At 38.2% G+C, this 26,061-nt stretch overlaps 1 protein-coding gene across 3 annotated transcripts in view; it reads right to left on the bottom strand.

Annotated features, from left to right (window-relative positions):
* Sec23 (transport protein Sec23) overlaps positions 1-26,061 on the bottom strand; it is a 286,316-nt gene that overhangs the window by 2,546 nt on the left and 257,709 nt on the right. Inside the window, exon 16 of one of the 3 annotated variants that reach the window (XM_067140550.2) lies at positions 14,479-14,502. The exons of 1 other annotated variant lie outside the window; for it this stretch is intronic. In XM_067140550.2, the coding sequence (XP_066996651.2) occupies positions 14,479-14,502 (24 nt within the window). The remainder of the gene's footprint in view (positions 1-14,478; positions 14,503-26,061) is intronic. One more of the 3 variants, XM_067140551.2, reaches the window with a different exon arrangement.

Genomic DNA, 26,061 nt, shown 5'->3' with positions numbered 1-26,061 from the left:
TTATGACAAAGTTGCTGAAGACAGCTGAATATAATTGGCTCCAATGAGGAAAATTGTTTGCCAGAAAAATTGAAGTAAACTCTTTTAATGTCAACATATTTTTCCAAAGTAAGTAAAAGATTTCTTTGTATCTACAATGTTTTCAATTTTATGATAAAAGTTTTGAGGAGTTTTAGAAATTTTTTAATTCATCAATAAATCTGTCATTCTTTTCACAGATCATCAAAACTGTTTTGCTGATAACAGTGAGTTTGATATGAAATTTTGCATTTATGTATATTTCTTAGAATAGTAATTATATTCAACAAAGTCATAAAAAACAACCTAAGTGTAAAAATATTATTGAACAGTATTGATATATGGAAAAATAATTACAGACATGGTGAAACTATACAGTTAACATTATGAATACTTCATTTTTGGAATGACACAGGTTAGGTGATATGCTAGTATATCCACACAAGAGGAAAGAAATCTGTGTTTGTTTTGCCAAAATGCACACTGATACAGCATTCTTTTCAACAGAAACTTTGTGTAATGTACCCCCCACCCCAATTCTTAATGGTTAAGGATGCAAGTACCCCTCTCCCCGATTAACTGGCTCTCAAGCCTCCTTCATTAAAACAAATAATGAGATCATATTGAATGCACACATGCATATATTTCTATAATATTTTCAGAATATTACAAGGACAGTAGACTGAATACAAAGAATTTCTTTAAGCCAGAAGTGCACCCTCAAATCTTGAGCCTATTTAACAGCACTTCAGAGCCACCCTTCACCGAGAGAAACAAAATGTGGTCCAAGAGTCGAGAATAAACTAACAGTTTTTGTACAGTCCGAAGATGATGACAATAAAATCAGCTAGCTAGCTCCCGAACACTAACAAGGACAAGGAACTGAAACAAGACCCTATGATACATATCGCAGAGGAGATCAGATATCTATACAAGATATAATCTCTTGTGGAAAGCTGCAGTCTTGCTCAAACACAAACAGTACCACTACACATTTATGGTTGGAAACCTCAACTTGTATTTTGTAGTCTGTAATGCTCAAAGTACAAATCATTAGCTACAGGATCTCTCAAATACACCAAGACCGAACACACGGTGTTTGTACTCTGTGCTACTGCAGCCAAACTTACATCGTGTGCGGCCGCCCTGCTTTAAGCGTGAAAATACAGATGCGCTCAGATGGCCTTCACTTAAACCGCAGTGGTACATATAAATTATGAAATTTCTTTACAACGGTTATAGACAGGTACATTCGGGGAAATGGGGTGACCTAAGGAGTGGTGGTGAGGGTACAGGGAAATGGAAGTCAAGCAGGGATGACACAAAAATGTTAGCGCTCAACTGTGTAAGTATTGTACAGAAAGGAATCTAAGTAATTTAATAGATATATACTTACCAGATATTGTAATAGGAATTCAATCATGGCTGAGAAATAATATAATGGAGGCAGAAATATTCTCACAGAATTGGAGCGTGTATCGTAGAGATAGGAATGGTATGAGGGGGAGGATTCATTCTGGTGAAAGAAGAATTTGTAAGCTACGAAAAAGTTAAAGATGACAAACATGAAATTCTAGGTGTAAGACTCATCTCTAAAGATAATAGGCAACATGATGTCTTTGGAGTGTACAGACCGGGAAAGGGTAGCGCTGACGCTGATTCAGAATTATTTGATACGATAATCAGCTATGCAGGAAACGATAAAAAAGGAATGTGATAGTAGCAGATGATCTCAATTTACCAAATGTCAGTTGGGAAGGTAATGCGAACGATGGGAAGCATGAACAACAAATGGCAAATAAGTTAATATGGGAAGGGCAGCTGATTCAGAAAGTGATGGAAGCAACTAGAGGAAAGAATATTTCGGATGTGGTGCAGGTAAAACCAAATGAGCTCTATAGAGAAACCGAAGTAATAGATTGTATTAGTGATCACGAAGCTGTGTTTGTCATAGTTAAAAATAAATGTGAAAGAAAGGAAGGTATTAAAATTAGGACTATTATGCAGTACCATATGGCTGATAAAACAGGCATGAGGGAGTTTTTAAAAAGTAACTATGATCGGTGGAAAACTAAATAAAAACGCAAACAGACTCTGGGATGGGTTTAATGCAATTGTTGAGGAATGTGAAAATAGGTTTGTACCTTTAAAGGTGGTAAGGAATGGTAAAGATTCACTATTTTAAAACAGAGAAGTAGACTAAGGACGTGGTGCAAGTTGGAAAGAAATAGTTCGAAATGTCTGTAGAAGTAAGGAGAAATTGAAGGAAATTACTAGAAAATGGAATCTAGCAAAGAAGGCAGCTAAGGATAACATGATGGCAAGCATAATTGGTGGTCATACAAATTTTAGTGAAAAATGGAAGGGTATGTATAGGTACTTTAAGGCAGAAACAGGTTCCAAGGAGGACATTCCAGGAACCATTAGTGAACAAGGGAGGGTGATGCAAGGATCTTCAAAAGGCAGAAGTATTCCATCAGCAGTATGTAAAGATTGTTGGTTACAAGGATAATGTCCAAAAAGAGGAGGTGACTAATACTAAAGAAGTATTCAAATTTACCTATGATAACAATGACATTTACAGTAGTATACAAAAGTTGAAAACTACAAAAGCAGCTAGACATGATAAGATTTCTGGGGATATACTACAGGCAATGTGTTGGGATACAGTACCATATCTGAAGTACTTATTTGATTATTGTTTGGTTGAAGGAGCTATACCAAATGAATGGCGAGTTGCTGTAGTAGCCCCTGTGTATAAAGGAAAGTGTGATAGACATAAAGCTGAAAATTACAGGCCAATCAGTTTGACATGCACTGCATGTAAGCTTTGGGAAAGCATTCTTTCTGATTATATTAGACATGTTTGCACAATTAATAACTGGTTTGACAGAAGGCAGTTTGGGTTTAGGTAAGGTTATTCCACTGAAGCTCAACTTGTAGGATTTCAGAAAGATATAGCAGACATCCTGGATTCAGGAGATCAAACGGACTGTATCGCGATTGACATACCTAAGGCATTTGATAGGGTAGATCATGGGAGACTACTGGCAAAAATGAGTGCAATAGGACTTGACAAAAGAGTGACTGAATGGGTGGCTATTTTTCTAGAAAATAAAACTCAGAATTAGAGTAGGCGAAGCTTTATCTGTCCCTGTAATACTTAAGAGGGGAATTCCTCAAGGCAGTATTACTGGACCTTGATGTTTTCTTATATACAGTATATCAATGATGTGAGTAAAGAAGTGAAATCGGAGATAAGGCTGTTTGCAGATGATGTTATTCTGCACACAGTAATAAATAAGTTACAAGATTGTGAGCAACTTCAAAATGACCTCAATATTTTGAGTTGGACAGTAGGCAATGGTATGATGAAAAACGGAGTTAAAAGTCAGGTTGTGAGTTTCACAAATAGGAAAAGTCCTCTCAGTTTTAATTACTGCATTGATGGGGTGATAGTTCCTTTTGGGGATCATTGTCAGTACCTAGGTGTTAATACAAGTAAAATCTTCATTGGGGTGATCACATAAATATGATTGTTAATACAGGGTACAGACCTCTGCACATGGTTATGAGGGTATTTAGGAGTAGTAGTAGGGATGTAAAGGAGAGGGCATATAATTCTCTGGTAAGACCCCAACTAGAGTATGGCTCCAGTGTATGGGACTCTCACCAGGAGTACCTGATTCAAGAACTGGAAAAAATCCAAAGAAAAGCAGCTCGATTTGTTCTGGGTGATTTCGAACAAAAGAGTAGCGTTACATAAATGTTACAAAGTTTGGGGTGGGAAGACTTGGGAGAAAGGAGACGAGCTACTCGACTACGTGGCATGTTAGAAACCATAACTCTAATCTTTGTTCTGTACTGAAAACAGATATTTCACTAAGTTTACAAAAGGAGTATTTTTATTTCCCCACCTACTCAACACAATTAATTCCACAGTTATGTGGTTAAATAAACATGGAAATTACTAAATTTAAAGAGACATATTTCGCCCTTCTTTTATTGGGCTTCATCAGCCTTATCTAATCTTAAAACTAGCATTGGTCAGAGGACATTATCACTTATAACTTATAAAACTTGAAACATGATTTCTAAAAAGTAATGACAGTGTGGAATAATTGTTATAAAATAAGGATGTTGAAACATAACATATACAACATATGCTAAAATCACTTTATACTATTTAAAATGTTTGTCTAAAAAGAAAAGAATTTTGTGTCATTTTAATTCTAAAAACAACACTTGTCTGACACTGAAGTGGATCCTCTTTGTAGGAAATTTGAATATACACATTGCTTGGGGGTCAGATATTGAACCCAAGACCTCAATAAACAAAAGTGGTATGACAATACACGAAAGCTAAGGTTGAATTCTGTTTTTTATGTAAAACACAGGAGCCTAAAAATATTGGCCGGAAAAAAGGTCTTGGGTTCGATATCTGACCCCCAAACAATGTGTATATTCAAATTTCCTACAAAGAGGATCCACTTCAGTGTCAGACAAGTGTTGTTTTTAGAATTAAAATGACACAAAATTCTTTTCCTTTTAGACAAACATTTTAAATTGTATAAAGTGATTTTAGCATATGCTGTATATGTTATGTTTCAACATCCTTATTTTATAACAATTATTCCACATTGTCATTACTTTTAAGAAATCATATTTTTAATTTTTATAAGTTGTAATTGATAATGTCCTCTGACCAATGCTTGTTTTAAGATTAGATAAGGCTGATGATGCCCAATAAAAGAAGGACAAAACATGTCCCTTTAAATTTCTATGTTTATTTAACAACATAACCGTGGAATTAATTGTATTGAATAGGTGGAGTAATAAAAATACTCCTTTTGTAAACTTAGATAAGTGGTATGTTCGAAGCTGTCAGTGGAGAGATGGCATGGAATGACATCAGTAGACGAATATGTAAGTAGGAAAGATCACAATATGAAGATAAAGTTGGAATTCAAGAGGACAAATTGAGGCAAATATTCGTTTATAGGTAGGGGAGTTAGGGATTGGAATAAGTTACCAATGGAGATGATCAATAAATTTCCAATTTCTTTGCGATCATTTAAAAAAAGGCTAGGAAAACAACAGATAGGGAATCTGCCACCTGGGCAACTGCCCTGAATGCAGATCAGTAGTGATTGATTGATATACATATACAGTATATTCTTCTGCATTATTACCAATAAAGTACAAATTGTGTTAATTCTTTTTTTTATAAATATTTCTGATTTTCATTTTGTGAATAGGATTATATCATTTAGTATATTTGAGGAAGGAAAGTGAGCATTCTGCCTTATTTTACAAGTTTGCTTTACATCGCACTAACACACACAGGTCTTATGGCAACAATGGGATAGGAGTGGGAAGAAAGTGGCCTTGGCCTTAATGAAGGTACAGCTCCAGCATTTGCCTGGTGTGAAAATGGGAAACCACGGAAAGCCATCTTCAGGGCTGCTGACATTGGGTTTCGAACCCACTATCCCCCGGATGGAAGCTCGTAGACTCAGAGTTTTCTTGGCTTATCAATATCAAGAGGTTTACCTATACTTTTTAGAACAAATTTAAGAGATATCATTCTCTACAACCTGCCCTAAACATCGCTTGTTACTTTCCAAACTTAACACAAATTCTGTACAGAAGGCCTCTCAGTTTTTTCATCAGAAACTGTACAATTTGCTTTTGTTTCAACAACAATTCTTCAATTCCTGCAAGTTCAATATTAATTCGGTGTCTAACATTTTGAGTTTGATTTTTTTGGAAACAAAAGTTTCACTTTTCAATAACGACCAATGCATATCTTAAAATGCACCAAAACTGTTTGGATGCAAGATTTAACCTCTCTTTTAGATCAGTTTGAGGATATAACGCTGTTATTCTACTTTACATTAAATCTTCTTTTATATTTATTGGTTTTAATTTGCAACAATACAGACAAGTCTTATAGCAATGGCGAGGTAGGACAAGGCTAGGACTGGGAAGGAAGTGAGCATGGCCTTAAGGTAGAGTGCACCCTCGCACTGATGTGAAAAATGGAAACCTCAGAAAACCATCTTCAGGGCTGCCAAGTGGGGTTTGAACCTACCAAGTCCCGAATGCATGGTAACAACTAGGTGGCCTGAACTGCATAGCCATCTTGCTCTGTGTAAATCCTTTTTTTACACTTTCTTATTCTACAATGTGTTTTTCTAGTGTCTGTAACCTGATAAGATGATATTCTTACTTTACGTTGGCCAAGTGTTCCATCAATATTCTTCTTGTTCAGTGTTTTGACTTTAAGTGATAAAGACATCTGTTCCACACAATTAAGTTAAGAGACAACAGCAGTAAAAAGCCGAAGCTAGAGAAGCTCTGATGTTGAATTTTCCAGTTATGTAATTTTTCGGCATATCTGTCGAGCTATATCAGCCTTGTGTTAACAGCTCATTGGACACCACACCATATTTGGATTGTTGCTGAAAAGGCACAAAACTCACACCAAGAAATACACAGCAGCAGTGTGACAAGGAACACAACACAAAAGCAGCATAATTCAAAGTACTGAAGTTCATTTTGACCATATGATACTAGAAGAAGAAATAATAAGGCCATGAAATCAATGGAAAAGGGAGCTATATACAAGGTCCTGGTTTCCAAGAGAAAGATGCCCAGAAATGCACAATAGCAGTGCCTCTAAGCTACAAAAGAGCCACAAATTGACAAGGAAGCCACCACACAATATGTAAGAAACTGAAAGCTGTTGGAAAGATATTACTTATATTTGCCATTGGATCATTATAGAAAAATGTTACCTTCCATATCAAACAAAATTCAATAACGCATTCTTTTCTATACTGCTAAATTAAATGTATTATACCAAAGAAAACCCAAACACATCAGATTAAGTTTGTAAAACAGAACGTTTCTGTATGGTCCAAATATGCAGATCATGACTGATTGATACTAAATAAAGGGAGAAGTATTTTGTTTTCAACGTACCTCAATTCATATTGATACCAGCTTTTACAACTTCTGAACTGACAAGAGATATACTATTTTCACGATATTAGGCAGTGCTGATATTGTAAATTTGTTGATGTTTTAAGTTATTTTCAGGATCGGTAGCCCCTGTTGAGATGAAATGTCACCAGCAGGATGGGTGTGCATACAATTTACTAGCAATGAGAGGCTAATTGGTGGACTGATTCTCTTTCAGGTATGTGTTATCCAGACCTCTGCAGCATAGCTCAATCTTGTGTCATCTCAAAAATATTAAGACGCCATACTCTGCCAATGTGCAGCCTTGACTCCTTTCTGGCGACTGTTCTTATCTTTGAATATTTCAACAGCTTTACGGTGGAGACATATATGTTACTGGTGAGTGGTAACCAGAACAAACTTCCAACAAGCCAAGGGCAATTAAGAAGACACCTGCTATGTGGCAGTCCTCTTTCTGGCCTTCATGGAGAGAGTTCATAATTCTGTGTAGGCTGAAGATAGGTCATGGAAGATCTACGCACTCTTACCTCCTTAAGAGGGACGATGACCTCTCCCACGTGTTCTTGTGGTGCTGAAATCACCATGACCCATATCCTCATATAATGTGCCGATTTCTCTAGCCTAAGACGGAACCTCGACCTGCAGGAGACTCCCTAATTCATACTAGCTGATGACCTATGAGAGAATACTGTTCTAGTCATTCGCTTTATGTGTGAGAGGGGGTTAATCAAGGGTGTATACATTTTACATTTTTAGTGACCTTTTCGGCTTAATAAAATAATTTTTGTTTTTAAAAAAAATTAATTTTAAAATTCTCCCTATTTAATTTATTCAGAGAGGATGGTTACCTAGTTGTACTTCCTCTTAAAATGAAAATGACTCCCACCAACCACACCAACGTAAACTTTTAAATTTGAAACTGAGAAAAGAGAGAAAGATTATTTTGATTGGACAAGGTGACCATGATGCTTATTATTCTTCAGCCAGATATTAAGGCAATGTATCGGTGAAATTTGGTGAAAATTGTGAAAAAAAATCCACTTTTAGTTTTTTACGTTCTTATGTTTATACCTTGTACTTTCTTTTTGAGCTTTGTTTTATTTAAATATCAGCCATTTAAAGCCCTTAGCAGCCATTTAAATGACCCGGCACACGTGGGCGTTGCCGCCCATTGACACTATTCCCACGAATATCTTTTGTTTTGTTTTTCGAAGATTCTGAATTGAGCGCGCGGGTTGAATGTAAGAAATTTTGTTCCTGTGGGTCTTTGTGTTGGCTATTCTGACGGACTATTGATATATCGAGTGGAATTGGCACTTATTTCAGTGATGGAGCTTGTCCATGTGTTGAATGTAAACAGAGAGTTGCGATCTCACGTTTTGAGTTTATCATTCGTGTTTTAGGCCTGCTCTGCTTTTCTGTAATTTCTTAAATGTTGTATTTGTAATAAGTGTGTTATAAATGACCCATAAACAATAACAGGATCTACTTAGTCCAAGCAGCTTAGTTTTTGAGGCTGGGATTTGTGAGGTTGTGTAATTATCAGTGTACATAATGGGAAAAAGAATTGAGACATGTCATCACCGGAAGAAACGTCCTAGTAAAGTGTTGGATAAAGGGAAAAATGCCATTTCTAAAAGGAATAAGAATGTTAGTACTAGTTTGCAAGAACAAATAGGGGAAGTTAAAATCTCCACACCAAATATTGTGACCGGGGAATGCATAGCGTAATTTGGGCTAAGTGTCCGAAGAAAGTGTTTATGCCAAATAAGCAACTGGAGATTGCTGTAACATCAGCAATTGCTGAATTCAACATGGGTTGCGAAGCAAGTGAGAAACTAAAAGCTAGTGTTAGGGGTGTTAAAGTTAGCAGCTCAGGACAGAAAATTAATGTAATGAGGGACAAGCGTAGAATTGACCACAGTGGAGTGTCTGGCCGACAAGGGTTTAAAACAGCCCGAAGGAAACTAAAACAAACTAAAACTCTCAAAACTGCTAGTAAGGCCAGGAAGAAGGCAGCAGAGGGTCCAATATATGGTGCTGGGGAGTTTTAAGTCAACTAGTTTCAGGTACTGGACTATTGTTCATCTCTAAAATTTCAATCTCTTTTTCCTCAGAATTTATTTTCCAGCACTTTTCAGGATTCAAATTGCTCCTCATGCCACAGTTTTCAATCAATCTACTTATAACTTTTAGGATAGTTTCAGATACAACATAACAAAATGATGTGCAAATTTTAAAATGCATGCAATAGTTCAGTGGCAATCTAGTTTTATCTCATCATGATCATCATAAAGTATATTTAAAAAGTTAAGCCTATGTGAAATAATTTGTTCCTTTCAGTGTAATTAAAATTTGTCAAAACCCACACATCACTTCTTTTATATTGGTCTTTTAAAACCAAGATTAAATTTTAAGCCAGATCTGTTGAGCCATTTGGCATGAGGAGCATTTTATAAATACATAGAAAATTGTTAAAAATATTGATAAATGTATGAATATCTCAAAAACTGTTATTGATAGAAACTTGAAACTTTGTATGTTGTATCATACTGATACTGACATTAAATGATCAAAATTCTAAGGTGATAGGATGAAAACTGTGGATTTCAGGATTTTCACAGATGCATTGCCTTAATACTCCTTAGTGGCCCCCAAAGCAAACCTTCCCATGGGCAAGTCTGAAGAGGTGTGCACTGATATCAGCAGAATACTTCAAACTAGCTATTCTCCCATAAAATAATATTTCACTGAGAGAAACAAAAGGTGGTCAAGAAAAAACTAACAGTTTCCGTACACTCTGAAGATGATGAGAATAAAATCAGCTAGCCAGCTCCTGAACCCTAACAAGGACAAGAAACTGAAAGAAGACGCTATGATACATATCATGGATGAGATTAGAGATGTAGTCAAGAAATCATTTCTTGTGGAAAGCTATACTCAAACAAATGCAATACCACCACTCATTTATGGTCTCCCCAAAATTCGAAGAGTTGATATTGCCTCATTCTCCATTGTCAATACAATTGGTTCCACAACCCAACATCTAGGCAAGCACCTAGCTCCACTACTCACAGAACGCATCAAGAACTCTTAACATTTTGTATATATACTGGAAGGGAAAAATATTAACAATGACATGGTCAGTTTTGATGGGGTGACCCATTTTACAAACATGCCACTCAAAATTATGATTTCTCATACCTGATGTTCTTATATCTCATACCCTGCAAGTCCAGTTACCATGAATTTTACATGGAGAAATCTGTAAAGTTCCACTACAGATGGCACGGCTATGTGGATAGCACTTTAGTCTTGTGGTCACAGAGTGAAGATATGGAACACGAGTTTCACAAGCATCTAAACAGTCGTCAGCATCCATTTCCCTCTTCCGGATCCCGCTGGGTTGGGATGTTGTTTATGGCACCTTCCAATCTTCCTCTATCCAACTCCTACTGTACCTTCTTAAATGTATTCCAAATCAGGTTACTTCTAATTACACTATTCTTCATCATTACCAACCACCTTAAATATGGGTCTCCCTTTAGCCCTCCCTCCTCCTATATGGGGCCTTCATCATCCATTTTGACATTCTGCCCTCTTCCATCCTCTTAACATGACCAAATCATTTAATTTTATCCTTCTCCATTCTGTCAAAGCTTTTCCACTCCAATTTCCTTCCTGATGTCCTTATTTCTTACCCTCTCCTTTCTTGTCTTGCTTATCACGCTTCTTAAAAATTTCATTTCACTGCCTTGGATTTTATTCTCCTGTCTTTCTGTCAGTCTCCAGGTCTCTGGGAGCATTGAACCAGTACATTTCCCTGTTGAATCCTTTTAATTATCTCCAGGTCCAGCCCTGCATCCTGCATCAGTTCGCTTCCCAAGTACTTGAAACTCTTCACAATTTCAAGGTCTTGTTCCTTTATTTTTATAATTCCTTTCTTCCCTTTCTCCTCCAGTAAACATCACTGTCTTACTCTTTTCTACACTGATTTTCATTCCATAATTTTTAATAAATTCACTCAACATGTCGAGTTGTCCATGTACTTCCCCTATGTTTGCTCCCCACAGAAAAATATTACCTGCAAACAGCATTACCTTTAGCTACCTGTCCCCATATTTTACCTTTGTCTCCTTCACAATTTCATCTATAACTATCATGAATAACAGTAGTGACAGCACACTTCCCTGTCATAGTCCAGTTTCATTTCACAACCACTCAGTCCTCACCACACTGCTGCAACAATTTTTGTACATTGCTTACATATATTCTATCATTTGTTTTCCAAATACTTTCTTTTACATTATTTTCCATACCTTCGCTCTAGGTACACCAACGTAAGCCTTTTCTAAATCAGGAAAGGGCATCACCATATCTCTTCCGTATTCCCAATGGTTTTTCATTAACTGCCTCGTACTGAAGATGGAGTCTAGTGTTGATCGTCCATTTTGAAAGTCATATTGCTTTTTGCGCAATAATCCTTCCACATTTTTCTCATTCACTTTTCTAATACTCTTTCAAATATTTTCGCACCCAAGATGCCAGTGATTCCTCGATAATTATCTCGTATCTTGTATTTTTCTTTCCAAATACATCTAAATAGTCTATATGGCCATTGTAGATCAACGGGCTCTGCTGCTTTTCTCCACTTTAATTTGGTTGACAGCAGTTTCCATTTCTTCCAATGTGATTTCACTCTTGGATTCTTCCTCTATCATCTCGTCTACATCCTTCTCACACATTGGAGTTCACCAAAGTAATCCTTCTATATTTTCCTTATCATCTGGTTGTGTTATTATCTCTCTTCTTTTTTTCTTTTTTCTTTCTTTTTTTCCCCCCTTCACCAGCTTTGTGTAGACGACTTCTTTTCTCTTCCTCCTTACAGGTCCATATAGTGACCTTTTACTGCTATACAAATCCTCTTCCAACTCTCTTGTAAATCCTCCTCAGCTTTTCTTCTTTTCTCCACCTACTACTATCTTGCACCTCCTTTTCATTTCCTGATATTTTCTTCTGCTTTCTTCCATTTTATGGCTTTTTCATACTTGCCATGCTTTCTTATTTTTCACAGATTCCTTCACCCTCTCATTCCACCCTCAGGTCATGTTATCTTTCACTCATTCAGCTATTCTGGAGTCAGATCTGCTCGATGGGTTCTAGTGTCATTTCCTACACTGCTTATCCCTATCTACAAACATGCTAATAAAAATGATGATTTCTGGGCAACACATTGCACAAAAAATTGTGCACACACCAACCGCTATCACTATACAAATGCCAGTGATCGGCTCAGTGAGAAACTATGGGGATAAGGACACTGACTGGGGAAGATAAAAGATTAAGTAAGCTAGATCTGAGCCAAAGTGAAGAGGAGCATCTCTTCTTGCTTTTCAAACTAACAGACATAACAGAAATGAGACCAAGAAATGTTGAATCTTTCTTACACTCTGAAGAAAAAAAAAAAGAAAAAAAGGAGATGTGTGTAAGAAAAGTATTCCTTTCACCAATTGCAATGATTATAAACAGGATCAGCAAACTTATAAAACACCACTACTTCAAGATAGTCCTTACAACGACAAGACTATCCCAGCAGTTACGCTTAGCCAAAGACCCTTGCGTTCCTGTCTTCCATGTAAGCACGGACTGTATTTCCTGTTCGAGCGGAAAAGTTTACGTTGCGACTACCAAACGCAGCACTGCAAGTGTTACATCACCTCATCCAATCAGAAAAGTCCACAGTGGTAGAGCACATAATCTCTTTCCCCGACTACGAAATAAAGCATGAAAAAACCATAGTTCTGGTTATCACCTGCCAGTACCATATACATTTCTTCTGAGAGGTCGAAATAATGAAATATGAGAACAGTTTCCAGAAAAAAAAGAAGAGGAACTACCGATTAGCAGTTTGGTGACCTATGCTCACTGAGAGAAGACAAGAATGTTTACGCTGGGTCACACAGTGAAAGTCTTGGTATCTCAAATCTGAGAGAGAGGTAATCCGATGCTGGTACTGCCCCCCAGCCTTTTTCATGCTTGTGTCATTTAGTCCTGACCAGGACTATTGTAGAGTAGTAATAACATTGACATATCCACAGTGTGCTACGGGAGCAACTGTATACAAATACACAAAATTAGTGGTTATAACAATCTGGTATTGAAAGTGAAAATGAAAACCTACAACCTGTTTTCCAGTCACTGACCGGGTCAGGGATGGAATGAATGAAGCAGATATAGGCTATTAGTGCGATGGGGTCGCCACTCCCAAAGTGATGTATTATTAATGACTGATAGATGCTATGAAATGAGAATGGAGAGTGTTGCTGGAATGAAAGACGACAGGGAAAACCGGAGTACCCGGAGAAAAACCTGTCCCGCCTCCGCTTTGTCCAGCATAAATCTCACATGGAGAGACCAGGATTTGAACCACGGTATCCAGTGGTGAAAGGCCGACGCGCTGCCGTCTGAGCCACAGAGGTTCTTATACCAATCTGGTATTATTATGACAATTAAGAACCATGTGCCTTTTTTTTTTTTTTTTTAATTTGAAGACTGGTTACAAATCAATAGTTTCTGTTCAGCCAGTAGTTCACAACAGGCTGAGATGTTCAAAAGAAAATTACATACTACAGTAGCTCAACTATTATGCCACCACATTCATTCCTGGATCTTTTCTCAAACTGCTTCGCTATTAGCAATAGTTCTGTGGGTTGGTATATTAATTTTTCTCCAATTCTGGCAGAGAAAGAACTATAGAGCTATCGTTTCCTCCCACCATCTTTTTAATCTCTCCCCCATCCTCACTTGTACTGTTACTGCAGAAGGCCCAAATAATGAACAGGGTTTTAACTAGCACATACACACTCATCTCAACATTCCAGAACTACAGTTGGTACATAAACATAACATTACTTAAATCAATGTAATTTTTCTTTGCCTCTGCAAGAAACCAGATATATTCTGAAACCTGTTCTTTATGATGCATTAAACATTTCAAATCCATTTACATATATCTGTATTGAAACGGGAATGCCAGGACGACATTCTCTGTCAAAGTATTTCCAACTTAACTCATGCTAACATCCGTCTGTAAGAGCTTGAAAAGACCGCTGTGCACACAGGCAGCGGAAGTGATAACGAGGCATGCAACTGCTCGCTGCACAGAGCCAGCCAAGGCCAGGTGACGTCACTATCGAACTTTCCATTCCTTCTATTTCAATATCTCAACAATGGAATGTGCTACCAAAATTCTAATCGTGTCATCGTGTAGCCCCATGGCACAAATGATAACGTACCAAGTTTCATAACAATCGGCGGAAGGATAGCCGAGTTATTAAAGGTGGAAGATTCGTGTATTTGAAACTACCCTACATCCAATGGCAAATACCAGCAATAATGCAAATTTAGCCCACCAGAGAAGCAAGTAACCATTACCCAGAACCTCAATAAAGGAATAATGAAAAATAACACTACCGCATTGGGGATCGGCATCGTCTGCTGGGAATGAAAAGAAAAGAAAAAATATATATTACAATGTGGCACTAAAAAATATATGGAGAAACATACGAAAACAAAACAAAAACAAAGAAAAATCAAGTATAGTATGATGAAAACAACTTATACACATAATCAAAGGGATACCAATTACATCATTTCAACAGGATACTGCTGAAGTTAAGAGAATCATAAATGCAAAAAACATTTTGGTCACAGCCACCACCCTGGACACCAATGCAGCTCCCAGATTTCATCGTAAAGTATAATAGTGCATTAAATATGTTTTATAGGCTACAGCTGGTTAGGTGCTTGTAACCTGCCAAGTTGAAATTTGTCGAATCAAATACCAACACAGTTGGTTAGCATTTAAGGGTTCTTAATGAGAGATCTGTGTCAGTTGTAAAAAATAAAATAAAATAAAAAAAACCTCCTGTGGTACAAACTTCCAGCACCTCTGTATCTCCGAAAATCATAAGAGGAGTTACTGGGATGTAAAACCAGTAACATTATTAATATTATAAGATGTGTGTCAATCTTCAGTCTGCCAAAACTAATTTTGAGTAATAAATTTATGAACTGCCTGCAAAAGAAAATATATCGTAACCTGAAAAAGAAACAACTTAATTAAAATAGAATGACATGTTTCATTCTTGAAAGATCATCATCAAATTCTATCTGTGACCGGTTTTGTAGAGTAAGAAAAAAGTGTTGTATTTGGACCATTTTGTAGAGAAAGAAAAGAGAAAAATGCGTTGCATTTGGGCATGTAACTACGGCTAAATTGTAAAGGGTTATTATTGTTGGGTGATAATCTGGAACATTGTGAAAACATTGTGACTTGGACTTTCGGAACAGGAGGTGTTTGCCCTTGTCGATTCTAAAAACATGTTCATAGTTTCGTAAGATGGAAGGTTCTCGATAAACATTTACATTGGAGAAAATAACAGGGGTTTTGATTGGTGGATCTGGGCGGCGAGAGGTAAGCTTCTGTGGCCTGATTGGTTACCTGGTGATCGGACCGGGGCCAGCCTAGGCCTTCTTAAGAGAGCGAGGCAAGATTTCATGGTCTTTTCTGGTTCTCGTCTGTCTAGTGAGCAGACACACTCCGGAGGTCCTTCCACCCGAGATGGCGTGCCTTGGGTAAGTGCTGTTGGTTTCATTTCCATCTTAATTTATATTTAATGTTTAGTTGTATTTTCACATAGGAGTTTACCCCTACTGCCCTGACTCGCCACTATTATTAAGATGCCTTAAATTCTGTTCTGTATAATTTTAATATCACATGGTTCCTATTACCTTTATTCATTGTATTCTGTATGTTACATTTTGTTAAAGTATCTTTTGGTTAGCCTCTTTGACTTAAGGGAATAGCCCTTGGTAAATTGCCCCTTAACTCGTATGTTTGGCCCATGGTAATATGAATTTTGAATCAATGAATTTTCTTTGTAATGTCTAGTTTGGAAAAAATATTAACAGATCAAGAGATCACCGTTGATTTTGCTTGAAATCCTCAACCTTCATATCCTCATGGCCCTAGGTAGGGTTCCCACACCTGCTCCACATCCTTTCTTTTAGTCGTCACGTTGCCCAACCTGAGTTTCATTTGTTTAATTTTGATGCAGTTTATCTGGTGTTTCGGTTTGCATAAAGGTGTTAAAATTCCGTATAGTATAAGTTTTACTATTATTATTATTTACTATGTGTCGCGTAACCTGAAGCCTGGTTACATATTGGTAGCATAGCAAGTGGTTGGGGACGAAAGAAGAGTTAACGGTGATCGTCGTAACTAACCTAAAAACCTGAGGTATAAAATCTCCTTCAATTTTAGTTTCTGCCCATCAGGATAGCTCATGCTGTTCCTAACCCTTTTCATTTGAGAAAAGTAGAATTAATTTAAGAACTTCAAATTCGTAAATTGAATTCTACAGGAAATGTCAGAGATAACACGAGCCTGTTGAAACAGTCCCTTAACTTGCCGGTAACCATCCCTGCGTTAAATGCAGATGAATTGTGAGAGTCCTTGGCGGTGGTTAGAGATAAACTGACGGAATTTAAAGCCATTCTTGTGTCTTTCTGTTCTTCTGAGCCCTCACATGGTCAATTAGCACGCGTTAAAGCACAATTACAACATTATCTGGATCGAGTTTGGGATTTGTTGTCTCTTAATTTGCCAGCAGATGAGCGGCAGGAGTGTGAATCTTTATTAGTACAATTTTCAAGGATATTTAACAAAATCGTAGGCTTGCTTGAAGGGAATGAGTTGCCCAATTCAAGTGCTGAGGTTCAAGTGTCTATCTCTTCTGAATCGTGTGAAAGTGTTAACTATGGTTCTATATCTGTAGCTTCTCAAGCATGTACTGTGGTCACTAGTGCTGGTGTTATTCAGGAGTCTAATGTGGGCAATGTTCCCCTGGGATCTTCTTCTGCTTTGTTTTCATGCGCTATGGCACCTCAATTTCCTACAATCTGTAGCATTTCTGCTACTCCTCCTTGTAAATTACCTTACTTATGCTTAGAGGTAAATAATGAACCCATCTGTGCATTGGTAGATTCAGGAAGTAGCATCACATCGATGTCAGAACTGGTATAACTCAATAAAAACCATTTGCAAGTCACCTCCATTCAAGTCGGTGTCTTTAACCTGCCATACTGCTAATTCTAACTCGTTAAATATTGTAGGTTCCCTAGATGTCAAGACAAGAGTCCGTGATTTCACATGGAAAATGCCAGTACTAGTGGCGAAAGATTCACAATATGTAACCGGGCTTCAGGTTACATGACACACAGTAAATAATAATAGTAAAACTTAAATTATACAGAATTTTAACACCTTTAAAGCAAACCAGAACACCAGATAAACTGCATCAAAATTAAACAAATGAAACTCAGGTTGGGCAACGTGACGACTAAAAGAAAGGATGTGGAGCAGGTGTGGGAACCATACCTAGGGCCATAAGTATATGAAGGTTAAGGATTTCAAGAAAAACCAACGGTGATCCCTTGATCTGTTAATATTTTTTTCCAAAACAGACATTACAAATAAAATTCATTGATTCAAAATTCATATTACCATGGGCCAAACATACGAGTACAGGGGCAATTTACCAAGGGCTATTCCCTTAAGTCAAAGAGGCTAACCAATAGATACTTTAACAAAATGTAACATACAGAATACACTGATTAAAGGTAACAGGAACCACATGATATTAAAATTATACAGAACGGAAGCTAAGGCATCTTAATAATAGAGCGGCGAGTCAGGGCAGTAGGGGTAAACTCCTATGTGAAAATACAAGTAAACATTAAATATAAATTAAGATGGAAATGAAACCAACAACACCTACCCCAAGGCACGCCATCTCGGGTGGAAGGATCTCCGGAGTGTGTCTGCTTGCTAGACAGACGAGAACTGAAAAAGACCGCGAAATCTTGCCTTGCTCTCTTAAGAAGGCCGAGGCTGGCCCCGGTCCGATCACCAGGTAACCAATCAGGCCACAGAAGCATACCTCTCACCGCCCAGATCCACCGAAGAAAACCCCTGTTATTTTCTCCAACATAAATGTTTATCGAGAACCTTCCATCTTACGAAACTATGAACATTCTTCTAGTCCAAGTCATGACATTTTCACAATGTTCCAGAATATCACCAAACAATAATGATAACCCTTTACATTTTAGAATATCACCTAACAATAACACTTTACAATTTAGCCGTAGTTACATGTCCAAATGCAACGCATTTCTCTCTTTTTTTTCTCTATACAAAATGGTCCAAATACAACACACTTTTCCCTTATTTTTCTCTACAAAACCTGTCACTCTATCAAATCACACTCAAGTATTTAGAAATGTATAAACATTTATGTTTATTTATGTTTAAATACTTATGAACTCTTTTCTCTCCACTCTAGCATAGAATGCACGGTGTTGAAAAATCGTTGCTCTGTCACTGGCACGAGACCAGCTGGTTAGCAAGTCCATTGACCTTCTGCCCCCCCCCCCCGGGAGTGGCTACGTCAATGACGCGCTGTATTTCCCTTTTGGGTCTTACACAGTGACTAATTTGCTCTCTCCTTTACATTGTTACTACAATCCTTAAATACCAGTGGTGAATGGTGATTATTCCTTTGGTGGGGCCAGCAAATTCAAAATGTGTATAAATAAATCTTTTAAAGTTGCAAGTACAGAGAGTGCATATGAGGCCATCAGAATAGCAGAGGCGTACGCACCAAGAGCTAGTTTTGAGAAAAACGTGTTTAAAGTTTTGCTAAGTATCATACAGAGAAACACCTACATACACATTCAAATATTTGAATAAAATTGTGTACACTATTCAATTACTACTGTCAATTATAAAATACAATTTTAGAGATATTCTAGGTTTTTAACATTAATTTTATATATGACCTTTTCAAATATAACATATGCGTTTACGCATTTTAAGAACAAAACGGTTTTATTGAAAAATGGCAATACACACTATAAAAATAAACTAACCGTCATGAATAATTAGTTTATTTAAATAGCTGTTCTGCAAATTGTAATTCCCTAATTCCCAAAATTCTCAACATATTTCATCAATTTCATCTCAATCCGCTTTCTCAAAACAACCACATCAATAAAGAGGCCCAACTTCCTTTCCACTTACATTTTTAGTTTTTGAACGTAAATAATCTCACCTGTATTTCTCTTTTTTCTTTTTTTGGCCACATTTATTTTCCATTTGCTTTTCTGTACACAGCATTTTCTAGGATGACTTAAGTGATTAGAAGGATAAGCACTGTCTGGATCACTCAATAGCTGGCCATACACTGACAGATTTTTTCGCAGGCCTCGCCTTTGGGGCCAGATCCGACAGACCGCCTGCCAGGCGTGACCTTCAGAGACCCGGCCTGCTGCTCGCCATCAACTGTGACACCAAGCCTGTCGTATTGTGCAACATAATCTGTCAACATTCCAGACCCTCCCGTTAATGGCATGATCCCTTTGTTCTCGGCAGGCCAAGCCTCATCCGATGGCCTTTCAAACTAGTTTGAAATCCTTGGCGGTCAGGTCTGCCTTACTTAGAACTGTGCGATGGACATCGAAGCAGACAGTGTCCAGAGGAAAAAAAAAAATTGCTGCTGCAGCTGATGGAATGTGCATTTTGCTATACCAGTATGTCAAATCATGCAAACAGAAAAATTGATCGAAGTGGATGAAATCATGGATAGGAGAGCGAGACAGTTTTAGTCACATGAGTCTGATACAACCCTTGAGAGAAAATGAACGGGACGATTACAAGAATTATTTGCGAAAGGACCACAGCGATTATGGTATGCTGTTAGGTAAGCATGTACCGGGCGAGTTCGCTGTGCGGTCAGGGGCACGCGACTTTGAGCTTGCATCCGGGAAATAGTGGGTTCGAATCCCACTGTCGGCAGCCCTGAAGATGGTTTTCCGTGGTTTCCCATTTTCACACCAGGCAAATGCTGGGGATGTACCTTAATTAATTTAGGCCACGGCCACATCCTTCCAACTCCTAGGCCTTTCCTATCCTATCGTCGCCATAAGACCTGTCTGTGTCGGTGCGACGTAAAGCAACTAGCAAAAAAAGAAAAAAAGTAAGCATGAATGGATTTTTCTCGTTATTACGTTAAATGTTTGATCTGTCTCAGTCTCATCCTTGGCTTTGACAATATGAAAGTGACTGAGGTATGAGCGATGCTAGTAATGCCATTCCTTATGCAGCCAGTCCCTGGTATGAATGGTATGAAAATATAACTCATAGGGTCAGCTGGTGCGTGCATTTCAGTGAGCTTGGCAGACTGATATGCGAGCAACTTCTGACTCGGTGAGGAAAGCAACGGGAAGCTACCTCACTCCTCATTTCCCTAGTACGCTTCTTCAGTGATGCCTAGGCTATGACAGCTGTTGGCATAGCTCTGGAGGATCAAACCAACCTTCGAGCTGAATACTAAACATATACAATGACTTGTTTACCGGGCGAGTTAGCCGTGCGCTTGGGGTGCGCAGTTGTGAGCTTGCATCCGGGAGTAGTGGGTTCGAATACCACTGTCGGCAGTCCTGAAGATGGTTTTCTGTGGTTTCCCATTTTCACTCCAGGCAAATACTGGGGCTGTATCCTGATTAAGGTCACGGCCGCTTCCTTCCAACTCCTAGCCCTTCCCTAACCCATTGTCGCCATAAGACCTATCTGTGTCGATGCGGCGTAAAGCCACTAGTAAAAAAAAAACTTGTTTTGCTTAGCTATTACTGGAGAACAGTCTAATTGAAAGCGTATTTACTGTGGATATTGTAGCTTCTAAGCTGAAGAAGGATACTGAAGAACGCTTGATTACGACACTGTGACACCTCATGTTTTAATTGTCAGAGAGACGGCCGCTCTTTGTACATTTCAATAAATTTATCTAGCAGTACCTTTGTCCACTCCATGCTTTCCTTACAAGAGGCTTGATATGTGAGGCGAGGTCTTTCCATTCGGCGCTGACAACAGGTCTCGCCTGTAGCAGATGACGCCTCGAACTGATCTCGCTCACTAACGAGCAGTCCTAGCCTGTCGGAACGCGTCACAAAAGGCCTCACCTGTCACAATTCCTTTCTGTGTATGGCCAGCTATTGTTTGTGCTTAACTATGCTATAAGTTACATGAAATCAAATTATTTCAATCTATTATTGAAACAAATTTAGAAATTGAGAAACTAATATAAATACAGTATTTACTTACACATGCATTTTTCTCAAAATTCCAGTTTCAACAACTTTACAACCTACCAGTTAAAAGGAAGAAGAAAAAGGAGAAGAAAAATATGCACAGGAGGCCTACTCACCGAAAGTATTTTTCCAAAACCTCAAATGACACATTCAAAAGAACGAATATGAATGGTACTGAAAGTAACATGTGCTTGTCTCGCATATGAATAAATAACCACAGTTACTGCCAACACATGAGCCCACAAACACTATGTCATTATTTTCACCGATCAAAAAATTAGTCACCCCTGGAGAAATCATTACAAGCATCATTTAATACAGCGTATCTCCGCCTCTGGACTTGATAACCGACTTGATTGGGTTAGGAACTAAATCCAAAAGGTTGTGCAGGTACGTGGTATGTTCCAAGCTGTAAGTGGAGAGATGGCGTGGAATGACATTAGTAGACGAATAACCTTGAGTGGTGTCTTTAAAAGTAGGAAAGGTCACAATATGAAGATAAAGTTGGAATTCAAGAGGACAAATTGGGGCAAATATTCGTTTATAGGAAGGGGAGTTAGGGATTGGAATAACTTACCAAGGGAGATGTTCAATAAATTTCCAATTTCTTTGTAATCATTTAAGAAAAGGCTAGGAAAACAACAGATAGGGAATCTGCCACCTGGGCGACTGCCATAAATGCAGATCAGTAGTGGTCGATTAATTGGATACGTCGCATCCAGGTTAAGCCACACATTGAGGATTTCATTGTGCAATTCCACCAAATTGCAGGGAAGCTGATGTCTGCATATTACCTGCTGTTCCAACATACCCCACAGATTTTCAATGGGGTTCAAGTTAGGTGATTTTGCAGTCCAATCAAGATGTAAGGGAGGGAGAGGGTTCACAAGACCAGTCACATAAGCATCCAGTCTGATGAACTTTGCTGTTGTCACCTTGAAAATCGAGGTATTAGTAACATACTCATCATGCAGATGTTGACTGAAAGGCAACACCTGATCATCCAGAACATGCATGATACACCTAGTCACCACTTGTCGGAAATTACCCACAGCAAATTTTGCTCGGATATTTTCCAGTTCAGTTCTTGAACCACGTAATCCTGGGAAGGGTTCCATACCATGTAATCATACACTAACTGGGGTCTTAACCTCCCTATTACATCCTTACTACAGCCCCTAAATACCATTATAACCATATGAAGAGTTCTATAACCTTTATTCACAAGCACATTTATCTAATTACACCCCCCCCCCCTTTTTTTTGCCACCAATCGCACACCATCAGCTATACTACACACACCGCAGCGCGAGGTCCAATTTGGTTTCCGCTAAGAACTGAGAATCAATATATCCACGCGCAGTTTCCACCTTCTTCTGAACCAGAAATTCAAAAACAACTTCACGTCCAACAATCAACAACGCAACTGACCAACACAGCTTTAATACACCAAATACCTAATTTCTCCGCTTAAGTGATCAGTGTCAAGCCAACTCGACATTAAAAGAGTATCACTCTTTACTCTCCAGACTTTGTACATACTTGTATATATGTTTATATGTGTTATTTTACATTGTTTCTTTAGTACGAGGACTACTGACATCCACGAGGTTATATTTTACAACTCTAAGCACCCCACTAGTACTTTGTTCCAAACTTGTTTGTATATATATTATTATTTACTACTCACCTGTACCATACTAACATCTCTCATCTCATTACCAAACTTCACTTTATAAATTATAAAATCCATACGATTATTACAGTTAAAAATAACATGTTTTAGGATTCGACAAAATACTTATGTATGCTTTAATATGGCTGATGATGACCCCTAGGCGGGTCGAAACTAGTTCCATGTAATTTATAACGTTGTAAATACATATTAGTACTGAATAGGTGGAAACCTTACTGTGTTACTATTCATAAGTTGTTTTACGTCGCACCGACACAGATAGGTCTATATCATAGAAAAGAAAAGAAAAGAAAGGATCGACCTGATCGACATTAATTTTATTGTAATTCCTTATATAACAGAACCAGTTTCGACTCTTTACAAAGTCATCTTCAGCTGTATTATACACTTACATTAGTTATAATTTTAGGTGTTGTGCCTTGCCAAGTGAAAAGATTGTGTGTGACAGACGTTGAATTGACATATTTCAAAGTGGTTAGTCCTATGCTCATAAACTTAAGTATGTCTGAAGACCTAAAACTCATGTTGAAACTTATTAAAATATTAACTATATAAACACATTAAAATGTTCACAATACATCATGTATTGTGAACATTTTAATGTGTTTATATAGTTAACATAAAATACATCATGTATTGTGAACATTTTAATGCGTTTATAGAGTTAACATTTTAATAAGTTTCAACACGAGCTTTAGGTCTTCAGACATACTTAAGTTTATGAGCATAGGACTAACCACTTTGAAATATGTCAATTCAACGTCTGTCACACACAATCTTTTAACTTGGCAAGGCACAACACCTGAAATTGTAACTAATGTAAGAGTATAATACAGCTGAAGATGACTTTGTAAAGAGCCGAAACCGGTTCTGTTATATAAGGAATTATAATAAAATTAGTATTGATCAGGTGGATCCTTTCTTTTCTTTTCTATGATATATGGTAATTATCAATACGGAACATAATGAAATTAATTAATCAAGACAGATAGGTCTTACGGCGACAATGGGACAGGGAAGAGCTAGCAGTGGGAAGGAAGCGTCCGTGGCCTTAATTAAGGTATAGCCCCAGCATTTGCCTGGTGTGAAAATGGGAAACCACGGAAAACCATCTTTAGGGCTACTGACAGTGGGGTTCGAGCCCACTATCTCCCGAATACTGGATACTGGCCGTACTTAAGCGACTGCAGCTATCGAGCTCGGTTCTTATTACCCTAATGAAAATCCTTCCTTATATGAACACCTAGGTACTTGTAGTGATCCCCATAAGGTACCTACACCCCATCAACACACAAAATAAAACTAAAAGGACTCTTCCTTCTTGGTGAAACTTACAACCTGACTTAAGACCCCCGTTTGTCATCATACTGTCGATTTCACAACTTCATCAAGGTCTTTTTGCAGTCACCCGCAAAACTGTAACTCGTATTTATTTCTTATACAATAAATCACCTGCGAAAAGCCTTATCCTTAATTCCAGTTTCCTTACTCATGTCATTTATACATGTAAGAAAACATGAAGGTCCAGCTATACTGCATTGGCACAGTTTGGATCACGTAGCTATCAGCTTTTATTCAGGAGATAGTGGGTTTGAACCCCATGGTTGGCAACCCTGAAGATGGTTTCCCATTTCCACACCAGGCAAATGCTGGGGCTGCACCTTAACTAAGGCCACAGTCGCTGCATTCCTATTCCTAAACCTTTCCTTTTCCAATGTCACCGTAAGACCTATCTGTGCCAGGCTGAGTGGCTCAGACGAGTGAGGCGCTGGCCTTCCGACCCCAACCTGGCAGGTTCGATCCTGGTTCAGTCCGGTAGTATGTGAAGGTGCTCAAATACGTCAACCTCGTGTTGGTAGATGTACTGGCAGGTAAAAGAACTCCTGCAGAACTAAATTCCGGCACCTCAGCGTCTCCGAAAACTGTAAAAGTAGTTAGTGGAACGTAAAGCCAATAAAATTATTAGACCTATCTGTATCGGCACAACGCAAAACAAATTGTATTTAAAGGAAAACAGGAAAACAACCTGCACTGCAAACTCCTCTTCTTAATAATGTCAGGATAATGCTTCACCTTCCATAATTCTCTGGGTTCTGTTTTCTAGAAATTTAGTAATCATTCAGCCACTCTCTTGTCAAATCCAATAGCCCTCAAGTCAGTAAGTTCATGTGATCTACCCTATCAAAGGTCTTGGATAGATCAATAATGATACAGTTCATTTGAACTCTTGATTGCAAAATATCTGCTATATCTTGCTGGAATTCACTGGATTTACCTTTGCTAAACCTAAACTGCCTTCCATCAAACCAGTTAGTAATTTCACTAAGATGTCTACTGTAATCTAAAAGAATGCTTTCCCAGAGCTTGTATGCAACACCTGTCAAGCTGACTTTTGCTATTTAATGTTCTTCACCTTTCCTTTCTACAATGAGGATATGGTAACATTATCTACATGCGGTTACTGCAAGTACCGCCACGGTGTGCAACCCGCATATCCGCTGCTCTCTTATCACGCGGCAGCCAACCATCCTAAGCAGAGCAAGTAGGGCTTGCTCCCTATAGCAACTATGTGATGATGTCTGTCTGTCTGTCCTATCCCACTGTCACCACAAGACCTAACTGTATTGGTGTGACATTAGGCAACTTGCATAAAAGGAAAATAAAAAAATAAAAGATTTATGATTAAATTGCCAGTCTATATTACATGCTGTCTATTAGAATATCTTATTATAGATCAGCGGGCGAGTTAGCCATGCGGTTAGGGGTGTGCAGCTGTGAGCTGGGATTCGGGATATAGTGGGTTCGAACCCCACTGTCGGCAGCCCTGAAATTTTTTCCGTGGTTTCCCATTTTCACACCAGGAAAATGCTGGGGCTGTACCTTAATCAGGGCCACGGCCACTTCCTTCCCACTCCTAGCCCTTTTCTATCTTGTCATCGCCATGAAACCTGTGTGTGTTGGTGCGACGTAAAACAACTCGTGAAAAATATATATCGATAGACTAAAATTAGTCCATATGTAGGGTTATGTTATTTATATTACAGGGCTCTGTCAGTGGCAGTTTTGGGGATGACTAAAATTAAATTGTTCCTGCACCATCAAAATTACCAACTTTGTTAAGGCATGACCTTTGCAGTTGTAGGCCGCTC

This window comes from Anabrus simplex, chromosome 2 (genome assembly GCF_040414725.1).
Source record: "Anabrus simplex isolate iqAnaSimp1 chromosome 2, ASM4041472v1, whole genome shotgun sequence".
Taxonomy (NCBI): Eukaryota; Metazoa; Arthropoda; class Insecta; order Orthoptera; family Tettigoniidae; genus Anabrus; species Anabrus simplex.
The sequence above is the reverse complement of the archived record's forward strand: the minus strand, read 5'-3'. Positions and strand labels throughout refer to the sequence as shown.